General features: G+C 40.8%; 1 protein-coding gene across 5 annotated transcripts in view; it reads right to left on the minus strand.

Annotated features, from left to right (window-relative positions):
• chd5.L (chromodomain helicase DNA binding protein 5 L homeolog) overlaps positions 1 to 17403 on the minus strand; it is a 135691-nt gene that overhangs the window by 76323 nt on the left and 41965 nt on the right. For 4 of the 5 annotated variants that reach the window (XM_041569413.1, XM_041569409.1, XM_041569411.1 and 1 more), the window contains exons 4-7: positions 9124 to 9242; positions 7681 to 7919; positions 6692 to 6816; positions 2721 to 2786 (exon numbers count right to left, since the gene is read on the minus strand). In XM_041569413.1, coding sequence (XP_041425347.1) covers positions 2721 to 2786; positions 6692 to 6816; positions 7681 to 7919; positions 9124 to 9242 — 549 coding nt within the window. The remainder of the gene's footprint in view (positions 1 to 2720; positions 2787 to 6691; positions 6817 to 7680; positions 7920 to 9123; positions 9243 to 17403) is intronic. The other variant, XM_041569410.1, reaches the window with a different exon arrangement.

Consider the following 17403-nt stretch of genomic DNA (forward strand, 5'->3'; position numbering starts at 1 on the left):
CTGGGACGTCTGCTACTCAGGGTTTCCATACATGACCAGAACAAGAAGGAAATCAGATGGCACTCACAACAGCAAAGTGTGCTAGATATTCTTGTTTTATTACGATATCCACACAAGTTTCGGGGCATCACTTGAGAAAGGGGGTAGATTCCAAGAAACCAAGAATACCTAGCACACTTTTCTGTTGTGAGTGCCATCTGGTTTCCTTCTTGTTCTGGTTATGTTTGGAAGAAGCTTCTCACATGGATTATATATTAAACAAGGAACTAGATCTGTGAATATAGCTAGGTCACAGAAAGAAGGATAACATAAGTTATTGTGGTGTATAACAGAAAATATCTAATTGTATATATCAAGCGTATGCTCAAACCACATTATCAGTCTCATTCAATTACAATGGTACATAAAACATAATATGAACAAAATAAGACCCTGTAAATTAAAGAATACAAAAACTATTAGAAAGAATGACTCCCATTCCTACATGACCTCCTCCAAAACATGTTCTGACAATGCATTGCTAGAAAGCATTTTTAAATGTTAACATATACAGTACATGTATTATTTCAGAATGGATTGTGCACTATATAATTATATTTTTTTAAATTTTCTTCACATATTGATATCATATCGATGATGCAGCACTGCTTCATTAGTTTTGCTCAAATGTTCCCCTAAACTGCCCCAAGCCTAGCAACACCCACCCCATCCCAATGTGTGCAGCTATATGGAAAGAGGAACTTTCTGAAATCGCCTGGGTTGGGCAAGGTACGATCTTTCAAGAAACAACATACACAGTCTGCCAGTACTGTGTCCTTCAAAACAAAACCGAAGCTCAACTTTTGAAGTACACAAGGCAAGTTCATTTCTGGTGCTGAACTCTGTATATCAGTATCCTCCAAGCTGGGCCCAAGCAACCCTTTCAAATGTCCTTGCATAGATAACAGTAATAGTCTTATTAAATAGTGGCTTGCATAGATACCCTGTGGGAAATTCACTAAAATTGGTAGTTGCGCCAGGCGTAACTTCGCCGCACAAATTTTAACTTTTTTTGAAGAAATCCCTATGTACTCTATTGCACTTCGCCTGGTCTGAGGTGGCGAAGGAAATCTAGCGTAAAAGGTAGCCTTCAGAACAATGCGCGCGTTAGTGAATTTGCGTAGTTACGTCCGTTGCGCAAATTCGCCAGGCGTAAGGGTGCGAAGTTACACTAGCGAAGTTACGCCAGCGTCCGTTAGTGAATTTGCGAATAGCGAATTGACGCTAGCGTTAGGCGCTTCGGCGCATAGTGAATTTGCCCCCCTGTGTGCAGGTTCAACCACATCACAGGGTAAGCAATGTTACATTTAAGGGCATATTTATTAACATTGGAGAAAAACATCAGGTGATGTTGCTCATAGCAACCAATCAGATCTTTGCTTTTCTTTTCTAACTTGTAGGTGGCAGTTCAAATCTAATTGCTGATTGGTTGCAATGGGCAACATCACCAGAGATGTTTGTCTCCAATGTTAATAAACACACCCCTTAAAGGAATTGTTCAGTGTAAAAATAAAAACTGGGTAAATAGATAGCCTGTGCAAAATAAAGAATGTTTCTAATATAGTTAGTTAGCCAAAAATGTAATGTATAAAGGCTGGAGTGATTTGAAGTATAACAAGTCAGTCAGGACACTACTTCCTGCTTTTCAGCTCTCTTGGTTTACACTGACTGGTTACCCTGGCTACCGGGCAGTAACCAATCAGAGACTTGAGGGGTGGCCACATGGGTCATATCTGTTGCTTTTGAATCTGAGCTGAATGCTGAGGATCAATTGCAAACTCACTGAACAGAAATGTACCAGGTGGCCCCCCTTCAAGTCGCTGACTAACTCAGAGTTATAGAGCTGAAAAGCAGGAAGTTGGATTCTGGCTGTTTTATTAGAGATCTGTTCACTCCAGCCTTTATATATTACATTTTTGGCTAACTAACTATATTAGAAACATTTTTTATTTTGCACAGCCTATCTATTTACCCAGTTTTTATTTTCACACTGAACTATTCCTTTAAGGACTAATGTATATCTATCACATAGTACTGCAGAGCCGAAATTAGTGGTAGGCAGAAGAGGCACCTGCTTAGGGCGTAACGCTGTGTGGGTGCTGGGCAGGTGTTTGTTCAAGATACTTCTACCTACCCCCTAGTCTGGATTCACTCCCCTCTGCAGCTCTCACCTACGCCCTCTGTGACTGCCTCCCCTATGTCCCTCCCCTTACGCTTCCCCTTCGTTGCCCTCCCCTATGTTATAGTGCTCGCGGGCACACGTACACACACACCCGGGGGGAGGGCGTACTTAACCCAACTGGGTTGCCTAGGGCGCCGGCCCTGTAGTACTGTACAGTACTAGTATAGCACTTAACATATAAAGGACCAGCAACATCAAAGAATGTAAACTATTTAAATTCATATACTACTTTCTACACTGCCTGTTAAAATGTTTAATTTAATGTAAAAATCCTATTTTCTCGATTCTTAGATAACATATATCTATAAGCTTTACCCAAAAGTGCTTCAAAACAAAACTACTGAAATTTTTTATCAAAATATTATGCTTTTCAGAAATTTTCGGAAGTGCAGACGTTTTATCTAAATGGATTACAGGCATTTTCATTTCTGGGTGTTACTGGACCATTTAAAGAAAAATCTTACAAATGACCTGAGAAAAAAAAAAGCAAACTTATTACCTGACTAATACATAGACCCCTGATGCCTGGATTCATCAAGCAGTGATTACGAGCCTCACACAGGGTCTGTTAAAAAAGTAAGACAGTTCAACACTAGACAACCCTTATGTCTGAAAAAGAGGAGGGCTTACTGGCTGGTCACTGAATAAAAAGAATTCTTTTCATGGCAGAAACAAATACTGATATAGTACACAAGACTCATGAATATCCTGTTAAAGTACGAGAAAAATGGAGCACCAAAGGAGCCGATTATTCGTCCGTTAAAAAATAGAAATTTATTGAAGCTTCTGAGTAAGTGGCCGGTAGCCACAAATCGCGTAAAGCGGGCAGCCTAAAATATGTTCTGGGCATTCCTTTACCATTTTTAATGATTCTTCAATAAATTTCTATTTTTTAAAGGATGAATAATCGGCTCCTTTGGTGCTCCATTTTTCTCGTGCTCTATATGGAACTTGGCTGTATGGGATCGCAGTGTTTGTGCAGCAGGCTGGAGCTAAACTCTGACCAGTAAGTGCTCCCACGTTTATTCATCCATGAATATCCTGTAAAATATATCCTTATAAACCAGGAGTGACCATACTTTACTAACGCAAGGTCTTCTTTTAGTCATGTTGTCCCATTATGATCTACTTCCATAAAATGTTGTTAGCATTTTGTTCCATAAAACATATTAAATATAGATTTATGAGAAAATGAATATTGATATATTTAACAAACAACTATTTCTTATGTGACAAAGTAATAACTGAATGAAAAACATGAACCAGGAGGGTGATTTAGACAAGCTGTTTGTTGACAGTGTCTTGAGATCTACTGATCACCAACTAAAGGTCTACCGGTAGATCCCAATCTATTTTTTGGACACCCCTGTTATAAATGGTGCACGGTGATGTTATCAGTTTTAGTCAATCTTAGTCAATCTTATTGGTGTGATTTGTCACATGAATCACTGACATTTAAAAAAAAAATAATGTACCCCTGTTGTAAAATATTAGAACTTACTGAGGAATTCCATGAACTGTTTTAAAGGAATTGGCCTTCGATCAGGCCAGGATTTGTACCACAAAGGCCTGGGACTAGGACGGTAAAAATTGGAGACGGGATATTTTGACAGCGGTTTGAATCTCCTGCCCACCCAGTCCCCATTGGAAGAGATCACAATGGGCAAAAAGTAGCAGGCTGGTGCCAGGATTGTGAGCGGAGGGGGGGTGGTACAAAGGGAGGGGGTCGGTACAAGCAGGTGGGAGGTAGGGTGTGAGGTGGGTGCAAGCAACATGGGTGCATGTTGTGGTGGGGGGCCTAGGGGCACAGTTTTTTTAAATCAGGCCCTGCCTTCGTTTTTGTCTCTTACTCCTAGGTGATTTCTAATTTTACAACAGGATGAACACTATTCCCTATAAAATCTGAAGGGAAACTCACTTGACATATTTTTACATTGGCATTGCATTAGTCTGTGTGTAAAACAAGAACAGCCTGGCTACTTTCTGTAATTTTAAACCCAGCCTTACAGAATACTCTGAATTCTGAATTTCTAACTCTGTTTCCACAGAAATACTAATTATATGCATAAATATGTATGTGTCACATATACATGTCTGATAAACAGGAGAAATGGATCCTTTCTTTTAGCAGACCTCTACGTGTGTGTAAATGTGTATATATAAATGTACAGTATACATGAAAGACAGATTTAAGTAACCACATATTTATAGATATGACTGTAATAGCAATATATTATCATTACTATACAAATACTACTACTAATAATAATAGTATAAAGAAATGGTTCTAAGCCACAACAGTATGGATTCATGCTGTAAATGTTATTTACAGGAAGTTTAGTGTACAGGAATGTAACTCAACTAGCAGTAGCAACTGAAATAAACACCCAGTACAATTATGTTGCTTATTGTTTTTGTTGTTTTTTGCTTATGCCTGTACTGTATCATGAATACACTAAAACAAACGCCGTACAAGGGAGAACTGATTATATGCCAACATCAGCGCAGTGTTCACAAATGCAAGAGAGAGACTTATACCTAATGCTTGTCCTGAGAAATAGTAATGTACTTCATTCCAGAACACCTTGCTTTACCCGTGGTGCTTTATTTTGCACCTAGACCCCCCCCCCATAAAAGCGAGCCCTAAAATGTCACCCTTGTATAGTTTCTCTCTGTGTATTCTATGTCCAAATTAAATTATTACTCATGTTGCAGCTATTTCTACCGAAAAAAATGACTGAGTTTTCTAGCTGCAATGTACTTTGCAATGCTATCAACCCAATCCTACCCCCTGGAAAGGTAGGCCCTGAAATCTTCCTGTGAAAGCATCATGGCATTGCAACATGGCAGTAGGTGGTGATATAAAAAGGGTTCTGCAAGTGGGTCTAACAACAATAGATTCCTCTCTCAGTACATCCATAGGATAAAAGTAAAAACAAATGTCAAAAAGCTATAGAAATATATATTTTAGAGAATAATTGGCTGGAAATTTAGGAATATCATGATAATATCATCTACAGGTATGGGACCTGTAATCCAGAATGCTCGGGACTTTAGGGTTTTTCAGATAATGGATCTTTCCATAATATGGATCTTCATAACTAAAGTCTACTAAAAAATCCTTTAAACATTAAGGGGGTTATTTACTAAAACAAAGTCATTTATCAATTATTCTTCAGTAACGAAAAATTTCCCTCTAAAAATTTGAGTTTTCCCATTTAAAAACTCGACCAGATAAATTTGAGGTTTAATAAATGGGACCCTTAATAAACCCAATAGGCTTGTTTTGCTTCCAATAAGGATTAATAACATCTTAGTTTGGATCAAGAACAAGGTATTTTTACATTTACATTACATTTTTTATTTATTATTTTCTCCAGCGTCAGCTTTGCAGAGCTCGCACCAGTTCACCAGGCGCGAATGCGCTACGACTACGCCAATTCACTTATAAGTGGAGTTTCGTCCTGGATGCTGAACACTGGTGACTTTTTGCTAGCGTTACTTCGGCAGTGCGAGCACTTCTTATTGAAGATGCGGCAGTGTTCGTTTGTGCCTAGCGAGAATTCAAGTGTGATCGTGCGCTCAGGTCAATTTGCAAAGGGCAGGTAATTTAAAGTTGTATGGAGGTCTTTATTATAAATGTTGGTGCAAATGCTTGAAGTTACCACTTTTATTACAAATGTCCAGGGATTAATAAAGACAAGAGAGTTAATATAATGCTCTGCATGAGCCCACTGTAAAATTAATGTTCCAAATGTTCTTAAATGTCTGGGGAAAAATGTTAAGCCAAAAAAAGTTTAAGTTAGGACTTTGAAGGCAATTCCGCTTTAAAAAAAGGAAAAGTCGCCAGTGTTTTTTTTAACTTTGATGCATTTTCGGCAGACAGGATATGAAGTAACTGACATAAGATTGAGGAATATCTAGTTTCATTTTAGCAGTTCGCCTGGTCTGAGATGGCGAAGTCAACTCTGAGTGTCAAAGTCGTCTGGCGATAGAGTGCAAATGAACACTAGCGACGGTTCCATTCGCTAGCGAATTGTCATCTGCGCCTGTTATTGAATTGGCAATGTGCCTGCAGATTGGCTTTCTAGCCAATTTTCGCTAGCTACGGCTACTTCACCCTAGTGAATCTACGCCTCTATGATAGATGACCTTCCTACAATACTGAGCTTTTTGAGTAACATGCTTCCAGATAACAGATCCCATGCTGGTGTTCAGCTTGATATATTTAAAGAAAATTGAAAACATTGTTTTACTAAGACCCTTTAACCTATGATTTTTCTTTTTATAGAGAAATATATAGATTGACAGACAGACAGATGGTATCCCTAATTATGTATGGTGGTAGATACAAATAGAGAATGCAACAATGGCAGTTACTTCTTGTAGATTCAGTAGATTATTTTGTGGCTGCAGACTGAGATTAAATATTCAGAAATGTGAGATAGTGGAAATATTAAAATTACTTACTGATGAACCTTTTCTCCTTTTACTGGCCATCCCTCCAAATTTAAATTTCAGGTTTGTAACTTTCTTGCCTTTAGCTTTTTTCTTGCTATCCTTGGACGATTTAGATTTTTTTCTTACACCAGGTCCTATGAAAACAGCATTATACTTTTGTGAGTGGCAAAAGCGAAGCAATTTTCTCAAATAAGAGGATCCTTGTATCTTCTTCCCTGTGCTTTTGGCAGGTCAGCTTTTTGAACATGAATTCAGACCCCCGAGACAAATGCAGCATAACATAGTCCAACTAAATCTAAGTACATGAATAAGGAAATAATACAAAAACAAAAAAAAGATATTTTATGACCACTTATTCCCACCAGGTTGACGTAAATAAGGTCATAAAGTTGTGGAGATGGGTCCTTCAGGGAGTGGAGGAACTAAACAAGAAAATGTTGAATTTTTTAAACGCCACTTCTTATGACACTGTAATTCTGGGGACAATGAAGCAGTATTGGTAAAAACAAGGAAAAATCTGCACTTTGCAGAAAGCAGTGAATTTGTTAATGTGTTTTGCCAGCAATGTTCAATACACAATGCTGGAGTCAAGGCCATTACAATATGTCCATACAATACACAAAAGCCATGAATATCTTGTAAATTATATCCTTATAAACGGTGAGTTCTGATGTCATCAGTTATAAACAGTGAGTTCTGATGTCATTTCTGTCACATGACTCACTGAAACTTGTGTATTATAATAAATAAAGTACCCCCAGTTGCAAAATATGAGGATTTTAGAAGTTACCTCGGAGTTCCATGACCTGTATAAAAACACTCGGCCTTGTGTTTTTATATGGTCATGAAACTCCTCGGTAACTTATAATATCCTTATATTTTACAAGAGGGGGTACTTTATTCACTATATATGGTACAGGAATCCCATTAGCTAATAGTGTCTGTAAATATTTTGCTGCCTTTCATAACAATAGGATGTATTGGTGTTGGGGACATACCTTTTCCTTCCTTGGTTTTTGCCTTCCTAATAGGTGCGGGTTGGACTGGTTGGGGGGGACTGACCAATAGTGGAGGAGCAACAGCCACAGTTTCAACTGCTGCTGCAACGGCAGCAGCTGCTGCTGCGGCAGAACTCCCCTTTAGTGGATTATTAGCACTGAACTCCCGCCATTTGGCCCCAAGCACAGTCATCATCTTCGACATTGGGATTTTCGGATTCTTCTTTGCAATTAAAGGCCTAAATTGTTTCAAAAAATGCATAATTCTTTCACAATTCACACATGTTTAACAAAAGCATATTCACTTCAATGACAGTTGCATAGACCATGAAGATTTTCATTCATCCAGGTCATGGTATATCTAGTATAGGTCAATCTAAAAACAACTGGACTTGCTGAGTAATCAATGAAGACGTTTCGCTACTCATCCGAGCACCTTTTTCAGTTCAACTGACTGGTGTGGGAATTTCACCTCTGTGAATTTCTTCAGATGTCACCTCTTTGAAGAGTTACAATGTGCCATTGTAAATGGATTAGTGGAAGAGTTTATATGCCGAAAACTTCCCACACCAGTCAGTTGAACTGAAGAAGCTGCTCGGATGAGTAGTGAAACGTCTTCATTGATTACTCAGCAAGTCCAGTTGTTTTTAGATTGACCTATACTAGATAGTTGCATAGACCATAGCAATGTGAGCTCTACCTTTAGTCAAGTTATTCAATCAAGGCCTACAACATTGTCTGGATGCTACTATAGCACAATGACACAGAGAGAAAATGCAGTGCATAAATCAACTCTGCTCAATAATTAAGTGCCATTTAGTTTATAAAAAATATACTAAATAATAGAGCTACTGTATATGTCGACAACACTCTACTATTGTGTCATACTGAATACCAGCTTAACTAGGGGATCCCATCTTTACTTTTGGGCTTTTTAAGAGAATTGTCCAAAATTCATTGCAATTACAGAAGCTGTGTGTGTAGCCTATCCAACTCCAATGTACTATATGCCTGCAGCTACACTGTAAATTTTACTATCATTATAAAATATATCAGAGGAATGGCTGTGACTTTAGAGGCAGAGGAGATTTTTTTTTATCACAAACTTTCACAATAGTAAAAGAAATATGGGATAGATTATTTAAATGTTTGCTGTTACAATAAATTACAATAAAATTACAAATGATAGGATAGGATATGACAAAATGAAATAAAATCAAAGATTGTATCAGTGCAAAAAAAAAAAAATAGATGTACCAGAAAAATGAAAGATCTTCTTGTAAAAAAAGACACTATATAGTAATTATATCAACAAATAAATCCATCCTTTCCAAATGATTATGGCTGCTCATGGTTTGCATTCAATTCTGAACATAAAGTTTTAATATTCATCTAACACAACTCATGAGATTAGTGCAGTACATTATTAGATAGCTGTTTTACCTGAGAAACTGACTGAAAGCCTTGTAATTGGTCAGTGTATGATAATCTTCCTCTGAGAAGACATAGTCCACATTTTCTAGGCCCCACTCTTGCATTAATTGAGCTGAAGTTTTAGGCTCCTTGAAAATAAAGAGAATTCATGTAGTTAATAATCCACTGTAATAATCCACTACCCGAAAAATATCAGTACTCATTGTTGGTGCAACATTTTTTCCATGGACTAAGCTCTGCACAATTTTGATAACAAATAAAAGGATTATTGCCAAAGCAAGAAAAAGAAGAATTCCTACCATACTTACCGTAATTCTCTTTTCCTGGCCACTCTCCATATTAGCATTACATACGGGGATTCCCCGTCCCCGCCCCCTGACCAGATAGTCCCTCCCTCCTAAGCCTTTAAAAGGTACCCCTGGAGCACACTCACCTTGTCTAATAAAAAGCATCTGTACTCACAAAAAGGGGTGGGAAATGCTAATATGGAGAGTGGCCAGGAAAAGAGAATTACGGTAAGTATGGTAGGAATTCTTCTTTTTCCTGGCCACTCCATATTAGCATTACATACGGATGTATATAGCCATGTCCCTTAAGCAAGGGGTGGGTAAAAAAAATGAGAAGTAAAATTTCCACTAATATGCAAGGGTTTTATTGAGTCGTAAAGGCCAAGTGAGCTCCAGTAGCAAAGGAATGATTGCTCGAGGAGGACATATCCAGCCTGTAATGTTTCACAAAGGTTCGTGCCGAAGCCCAGGAGGCCACCTCACAGATGTGTGGGGTAGGAACATCTGCCAATGCTGCCCAGGATGTTGACACAGCCCTAGTAGAGTGGGCTCTTAAACCCTCCGGAGCTAGCTTGCCCTGTATTTCATAGGCCTTGGAAATACACAAGGAAATCCATCTACTGATGGTAGAAGAGGCAGCGGCCTGCCCCCTTCTACTCCCAGCTGGAATAACAAAAAGAGTATCTGACTTTCTGAAGGCAGCCGAAACTTCCAGATAACGTCTTAGGCAGATGACTGGGTCTATCTTCCTTAATTCCTCTGAGTTTTCCAAATTCTCCGGAAAAATGGGAAGAGTCACCTCTTTTCTCAGATGAAATGTGGAGACTACCTTCGGCAAGAAGGATCTTGTAGGTTTTAAAGAAACCCTGTCATGAAAAAAGGAGATATGTCCTTGGGCGCAACTCTCCTATTCTGCAAGCTGAGGCGATGGCCAGCAGGAATAGAGTCTTAAGAGTGAGTAGCCATGTAGATATTGATTCCAAGGGATCAAACGGTGTTGTTGATAGAGATTTTAGGACTAAAGGAAGACTCCATGCCGGAGGAGATTTGGTGACAGGAGGTCGTATCTTTAAGACTGCCTTGAAAAATCTTTGTACTGTCGGGTCTGCAGACCAAGTGGATCCAGATAGAGCTGACAGAGCTGAGGCATGCACCCTAAGGGTCCTATATTGTAGGCCCTTGTCCAGACCTGACTGTAGGAATCCTAAGACTTGAGGAAGGGAGATGTTATCCGAGATATATTCACTGTGTGAGCGCCAGAGCATAAATCTTTCCCATATCCTGTAGTATGTGCGAGATGTTGAAGACTTCCTTGCTTTGAGTAAGGTGTCTACCACCTCCCTGGGGAGGCCTAGTGTGGCCAATCTCTTGCGCTCAACCTCCAAGCCTGTAGGGATAGGGCTGCTGGGTTCGGATGCAGAATAGGGCCCTGGCTGAGCAAGTCCTTCCTCATTGGTAGTGGCCAAGGAGGAGTTGTTGACAACTTTAGGAGCAGGGGATACCAAGGCCTGCGTGGCCAGTTTGGTGCAATCAGAATCAGATCTCCTCTCTCCTGAATGAGCTTTTGAAGAACTCTCAGTATTAGAGGGAATGGAGGAAATGCATACGCCAGCTTGAAGGACCATGTCTGCAGTAGAGCATCTGATCCTACTGCTGTCTGGCAATATCTCCTCGAGAAGAACCTCGGGACTTTTGCATTGAGGTGAGAGGCTAGGAGGTCGCACTCTGGTAGACCCCAATTTCCCACTATGCTCTGAAAAACCTCTCTGTTCAATGCCCATTCGTGGCTTGAGATGCTGTTTCGGCTCAGGAAGTCTGCCTCCTGATTCCTTACCCCTGGGAGGTGTTCCGCCGTCAGAGCAGACAAGTTGCTCTCTGCCCACTGGATTATAGGCTGAACCTCCTGAAAAAGAGATTTGCTCCTTGTTCCTCCCTGCTTCTTGATATAGGCCACCGCACTTGTATTGTCCGTGAGGATCTTCACTGATGATCCCTTTAGGACTCTGGCGAAAGAGAATAGAGCTAGTTTTGCCGCTCGTATCTCTAAGATATTCGAGGGGACATTGGTTTGAAGAGACGGCCAAAGCCCCTGTGCCCATTCTGGTCCCAACCGGGCTCCCCAACCCCGGGATGATGCGTCCGTAGTCAGAATCTTCCATTGAGGTTGTGACAGTTGAAACCCTCTCGCTAGGTTTCTTTACGAAGTCCACCAGTGTAGGGAATTCTTGAATGATTGGGAGAGGTAAATCCATTGCTCCCAGTCCTTCTGTTCCCTGTTCCATTGCTCTAGAAATAAGGCCTGGGCTGGACGCATGTGCCACCTTGCCCATCTTGTGACTGGTATGGTAGAAGTCATGGATCCCAACAAAGACATTAGATCCCTGGCCGACAACCTGTCCTTCGAAAGAGTCTCTGAGGCTAAGTTGACCAGACTCGAGATCTTTTGGGGAGGAAGTGAGACTAAATCCTCCAATGTGTTGAACCAGGCTCCTAGATAGACCAGGGACTGGGATGGGACTAGTTGGCTCTTCTCCCAATTTATAATCCATCCGTGGGATCTCAGATAGGAAAGGACTCGATCTCTGTCCTTGATCAGAGTTTTCTCCTCTTTGGCTGATATTAGGATATCGTCCAGGTAGTGCCAGATCGATATTCCCTCCAATCTTAGTTGGGCAATGAGGGTGACCAGAATCTTGGAAAAAACTCTCGGGGCCGTGGACAGGCCGAACGGAAGGCATCTGAACTGGAAATGTCTTCCCCCAATGGCAAAGCGAAGGAAGCACTGATGGGAACTTGCAATGGGAATATGCAGGTAGGCATCTCTCAGATCGATGGAGAGGAGCCAGTCTCCTGGAAGGACCGCTGAAATGATGGAAAAGATGGATTCCATCTTGAACTTCTGGATCCTCAAGTATCTGTTTACTACCTTGAGGTCTAGAATAGGCCTCCATCCTCCAGATATCTTCCTTACTAGGAACAGTGTTGAATAATATCCCTTGTTCCTTTGTTCCTGTGGGACTGGTAATATGGCATGCTCCCTTAAAAGCCACTGCAGATAGTGGTCTATGGCTCTTCTTTTTTCCCCCTCTTTCGGAAATGTTGAAGTTACAAACTGATTCCCCGTAGGAACCCTGAGGAATTCGAGACGGTATCCTCTCGACAGGATATCCAACACCCATTGGTCTGTGATGGAAGATCGCCATTGTTCTTGAAAAAGCTGTAGTCTGGCCCCTACTCCAATGGTATCCGACGGATAGTCAGGAGGATTTCTTGCTAGGTTGTGCCTGTCTGGATCTATCGTTTCCCTGAAAAGAGGACTGTCCTCTTTTCCACTGAAAAGGTCTGAACCCCTCTGCAGAAGACCTGTTTTGCTGGTGTCCGCCCCTGAATCTTCCTGAGCCGCGAAAAAAGGGAGATTTGAAGTGCACGGGTTTTTTATCTTTCTTTTCCTGAGGCAAGAATTGGCTTTTTCCCCCGAGGCCTTGGTTATGACATCATCTAGCCTGGGGCCAAAGAGTCGTCCCCCTTCAAAGGGTAAGGTGCAAAGACTCATCTTTGAAGAGACGTCAGCTGACCAGGTTCTGAGCCAGAGGGCTCTTCGTGCTGCAACCGCAAGGGACATAGATCGGGCTGCAAGTCTAGTCAGGTCTATTGCCCCCTCAGAGATGTATCCGGTCGCCAACTTGAGTTCTGCAAGGCTAGAAGAAATTTCTTGTTTGTCGGCGCCCTCCGAAAGGGCTTTGTCAATGCTTTCTATCCAAAAGGACATAGCTTTGGCCACCGAAATGAGGGCCACTGCTGGCTTACATGCCGCTCCGGCCACCTGAAAGCTCTTCCTGAGGTCTGATTCTGCCTTTCGATCCATAGGATCCCTCAATGCTGAACTGTCATCTATTGGTAGGGTAGTCCTCTTTGCCAAATGGATAACCGCCGGGTCTACGGCAGGGGCAGCGATCCAATCCTTGACATCTGATTCCTTAAAAGGATAAAGTTTAGAAAATCTCGTACCCTGAGATAGAAATGACACTTTTTTGGCTGACTTTTTCCACTCCGTCTTTATGAGGTCCGAGACCTCTTGGAAGAGAGGAAAAGTCTGACGGCTCTTAGAGGGGTTTGGAAGCACCTTGAGAGATACTGTACCCTCTGGATCCTCTTCTGCTCCCAGGGTCAATTTAACTGCCTTTATGAGAGGAGAAACCAAGGATAAGTCAAAGGAGCCGCTGGACCCCTCAGAGTCCTCATCTGAATCGATGTAAGAATTTGAAAATCTCTCTTGTTGCGATTCCTCCTCGGAGGAGGCTTCCGCTGTGTCCCAGACTGCATCCCTGGACGGAGAGTTCTCCTGGCTATCTTCCCAAACCTCCGTAACTCTGGTTGAAGGAGGAAAGGCTGAACTGCAGAAATCCTTCCAGCAGGTGCTGCAGAATTTTTTGCCCGGAAGAGGAGGGTTGAAACATCCCATGCATTCTGGATGGTGAGAGGAGACAGCAGCGGCTTTGCGTTTTCTAGAAGTCCTTTCTTCAGGCAAGCTGAGGAAGAGAGAGAGAGGACAGCTAATTAGAAAAGGAGAGAGAGACAAGAAAGATAGAAACAACCCAATTGAGGGACCTACCTAGCTTGGGGGGCAGAGGCATTGGAGGCTGAGGAGTCCATGAAGCAAGAAAGACAAAGCCTAGCAGGAGAAGAGAGCATGAAAAAATGCACATGCTTAAGGGCTAAGGATGCCACCATAAAAGAATCTTACCTGTAAGGCTGAGGGGAGAAAAGAAGCACGAACCTTTCCTTGGAAGGCAGAGGGTGGAAGTGAGCAGCACGAGCGCTGCCTTGTCAGGGCCTTTTATACTGCCGGCCCTCTAAAATCCGCCCCTCCAAAAAAAGCATGGCCGCCTGGAGAGTGCGCCAAGCACAAAATGGCCGCCGCCAGCGCGAGGATGCGCACAGGGAGAGCGCGCTAGGCGCTAATGAGGAGGCGATGCAATCGTATCGACCGCATTGGCCTCTGAAACCCCCTGTGTACCGGAGCGGTCGTCTCCTCCCCATACGAAAGAAAAGATCCGCAGCATGCCAACCACAAGATGGCCGCTGGACAGGAAGTTGACTGAGACAGGAAATAGCACGCGTCTCAGTAGTAAGAGAAAAGGAAAAGGAACTCCTCGTGACACAGGCAACTTTGAAGAGTTACCTCCATGTCACACCTCTCTCAGCAGGAAAAGCAGAGTCGTGCTGTGGTAAGAATGTCCCTCCTGCTTAGGCCTTACACACAGACGTTTAAAACGAATGGGGGGAAGGCATAGCACTCTGCCCAAATTCACCTGTAAAGCTCGAGGGCTTAGGGAATGAACCCAACCAGGAGAAAACCCTCAGGTCAGAAGAAGAGTGAGGACAGAAAGAAAAAAGACAAGGTGAGTGTGCTCCAGGGGTACCTTTTAAAGGCTTAGGAGGGAGGGACTATCTGGTCAGGGGGCGGGGACGGGGAATCCCCGTATGTAATGCTAATATGGAGTGGCCAGGAAATTTTATTTTATCAAAGGACCAAAAGCCCACATCCACTGCATCATCGCTGTGCAAAGTCCTACTCACTTTTTACAAAAAGAAAACTTGACACCCAGAAAATTCTACAGGTATGGGATCTATTATCTGCATTACTTCTTTGCATTGTTTCCTCGTGAGGCAACTTCGGGCGACTTCTGAAAACGATTAGCGCTGGCGTTTTTTCATTTTAGCCAGCGCAGAGTCAGGGAAGGCGTTTGGGGAGATTGGTCGCCGCAAACACGAGGAGATTAGTCCCCAGGCGACCAAATTTCCCCATAACGCCCTGTGTGGCCGGACCCTTAGGCTACGAAACCCATTTTAACACCAACATGTAATCGGATATCTTCATTACCATCAAGTAGTACTGTTTTATTATAACAAAGAAAAGAGGAAATCAGTCAAAAAACAGACTTGTTTTCTTTAAGTAGACTGGAAAATCTAATTTTCTGGATTATGTTTTCCTGATAATAGATGACCGACATTTAAATTTGTATTTGTTTCATGAATCAAATTTTTTCTCAGAAATTCGATTTCTCTAAAACTCTAAAAATTCAAGACTTATGAAGTGTAAAAACCACGAAATACCCAGCAAAAACGTCAACAAGTCACTGTCCTATAGAAGTCAATGGATGCTGCACTGAGGTTTTTGGATTTAGAGGTTTTTGGTTTGGTTTAGAGGTTTTTGGATTTTTTATTGTCTAGTAATTGTTCATGCTTTTAATATTCTGATCCTATCATAAATTACACAGCATTCGTGGTTTTAAAGAAAATTTGATTATTTGTGGTTTCAAAGTTTTTCTCCAAAACACTAAAATAAAACTGTTGATAAATGGGCTTATATTACACTTTGCAAAATCATTTCTAATCATATTCATAAATATACATATATACCTGTATGTGTGTGTATATATATATATATATACACCTTTCAGCAAAGCATCACTCACCTTACTGGCACTAATTGCAGAAATTTAAAATCTAAAAATATAAGTCTAGAGAAAGCTAGATGAAGTTTTCCAGGGACTTGTATTTGTGTCTGTGAGTGCTTCTCCTCGGATTTTACTGCACATACTGCACAAAATTAGCGTTCTTGTTTTCATAAAAATGGACTCTGTAAATTCTGTTTTTACTGAAATTAAGCTGTTTATAATACTAACCACATGTACGTATATCTCGCCCAGGGTCCTTCTGTAAATAGTGGTTTCCAGTTAGTTTGTACCTCCAATGACTTATTGTTTTAGGTTGTGCATATGACTTTCACATAGTTCTTACAAAAACAATCCCATCATGTATACATTAATCCTGTAAGGCTTAAGCCTTATCATTGAAGAAGTACTATGCATGTTTTATTATATAAATTCTATTGTTTTATAAAGAAAATTTATTTTCAGAGTATGGGGTGCAAACAATATAAGCCACATTTTTACTCTAATGGTTGTGTATTACATTGTATTATTTGTTCCACAGTTATATAAACTTTTTTTAAAGTACTACCTTTTGCCTGTTTGCAGCAATTTCTATTTTATAAACTGTTCTCACCTTATCCCATTCTGGTTAGAAATCATCAAAATACCTAATTATTACTCATTTCCTGCTCCAAAATCTGCCTGCCAACTTTCTGCTTGTCTTGTTTCATAATGAAAGCGCTAAATACTTCGCTTGTTTGTGCTGTTTCCCAAAAGAGGACATTTTTCTTTTACTCTTTCTGCTGCTTCCTGCTCAATTTAAGGCATACAGTAAAAGTTATAGTGCGCTATTTAAAAAAAAACAACATTTGGATTCTTAACATCTGGTAAAGTTTTTGCACTCTGGCTTTTTTAATGAAATCTGCAGTCAGAAGTTCGATGTAACGGTGTGTAGACTCTCACACAAATACACACTTTGTAGCAGCCAAATTTCAGTGGAAATATAAAATACAAATCACTACACCATGTTTTTTTTTTGCATCTATGCCAAGGCCCGTGTGCTTTGAATTTTATTTATAACACTTTCAAGCACCTATGCTATTTTGATGTGCAGAGATCTCGATAAAATATAACATATAGATATACAGTTAAATTGTATATTTGTTTGAAGGTTTTTATTTTGATCACAATACACTTTTTGTTCGTAATTTCAAGTATATTTCTGTAATGCAGTTGTCAATAAGGGTGTGAAAGACCACTAGATTATTTACAATTAGTGATATATACTGTGTTGGATAGGGGAAAGCCTTACTCTGTTCTATTCTCCCTCAGCATTCTTCTCATGTCTACTTATCTTAATCTTTCTTCATTTCCTATGCTTTCACCCACCCCCTTTCATTCTATTATTCCCATTCCCTTTTCTCTTAAATTCTCTTTTTTATGTTTTAATTTAATGTTTTAATTTTCTCTCCTTTTTCTTCTGCCACTCACTCTTACTTAATTCTCCTTTCATTCTGCTTGTGGTCTTTTCTGTATCCTTCCCTCTACCCCATCCTCCTTTAGTT

Source organism: Xenopus laevis, chromosome 7L, assembly GCF_017654675.1.
Source record: "Xenopus laevis strain J_2021 chromosome 7L, Xenopus_laevis_v10.1, whole genome shotgun sequence".
Lineage (NCBI taxonomy): Eukaryota > Metazoa > Chordata > Amphibia > Anura > Pipidae > Xenopus > Xenopus laevis.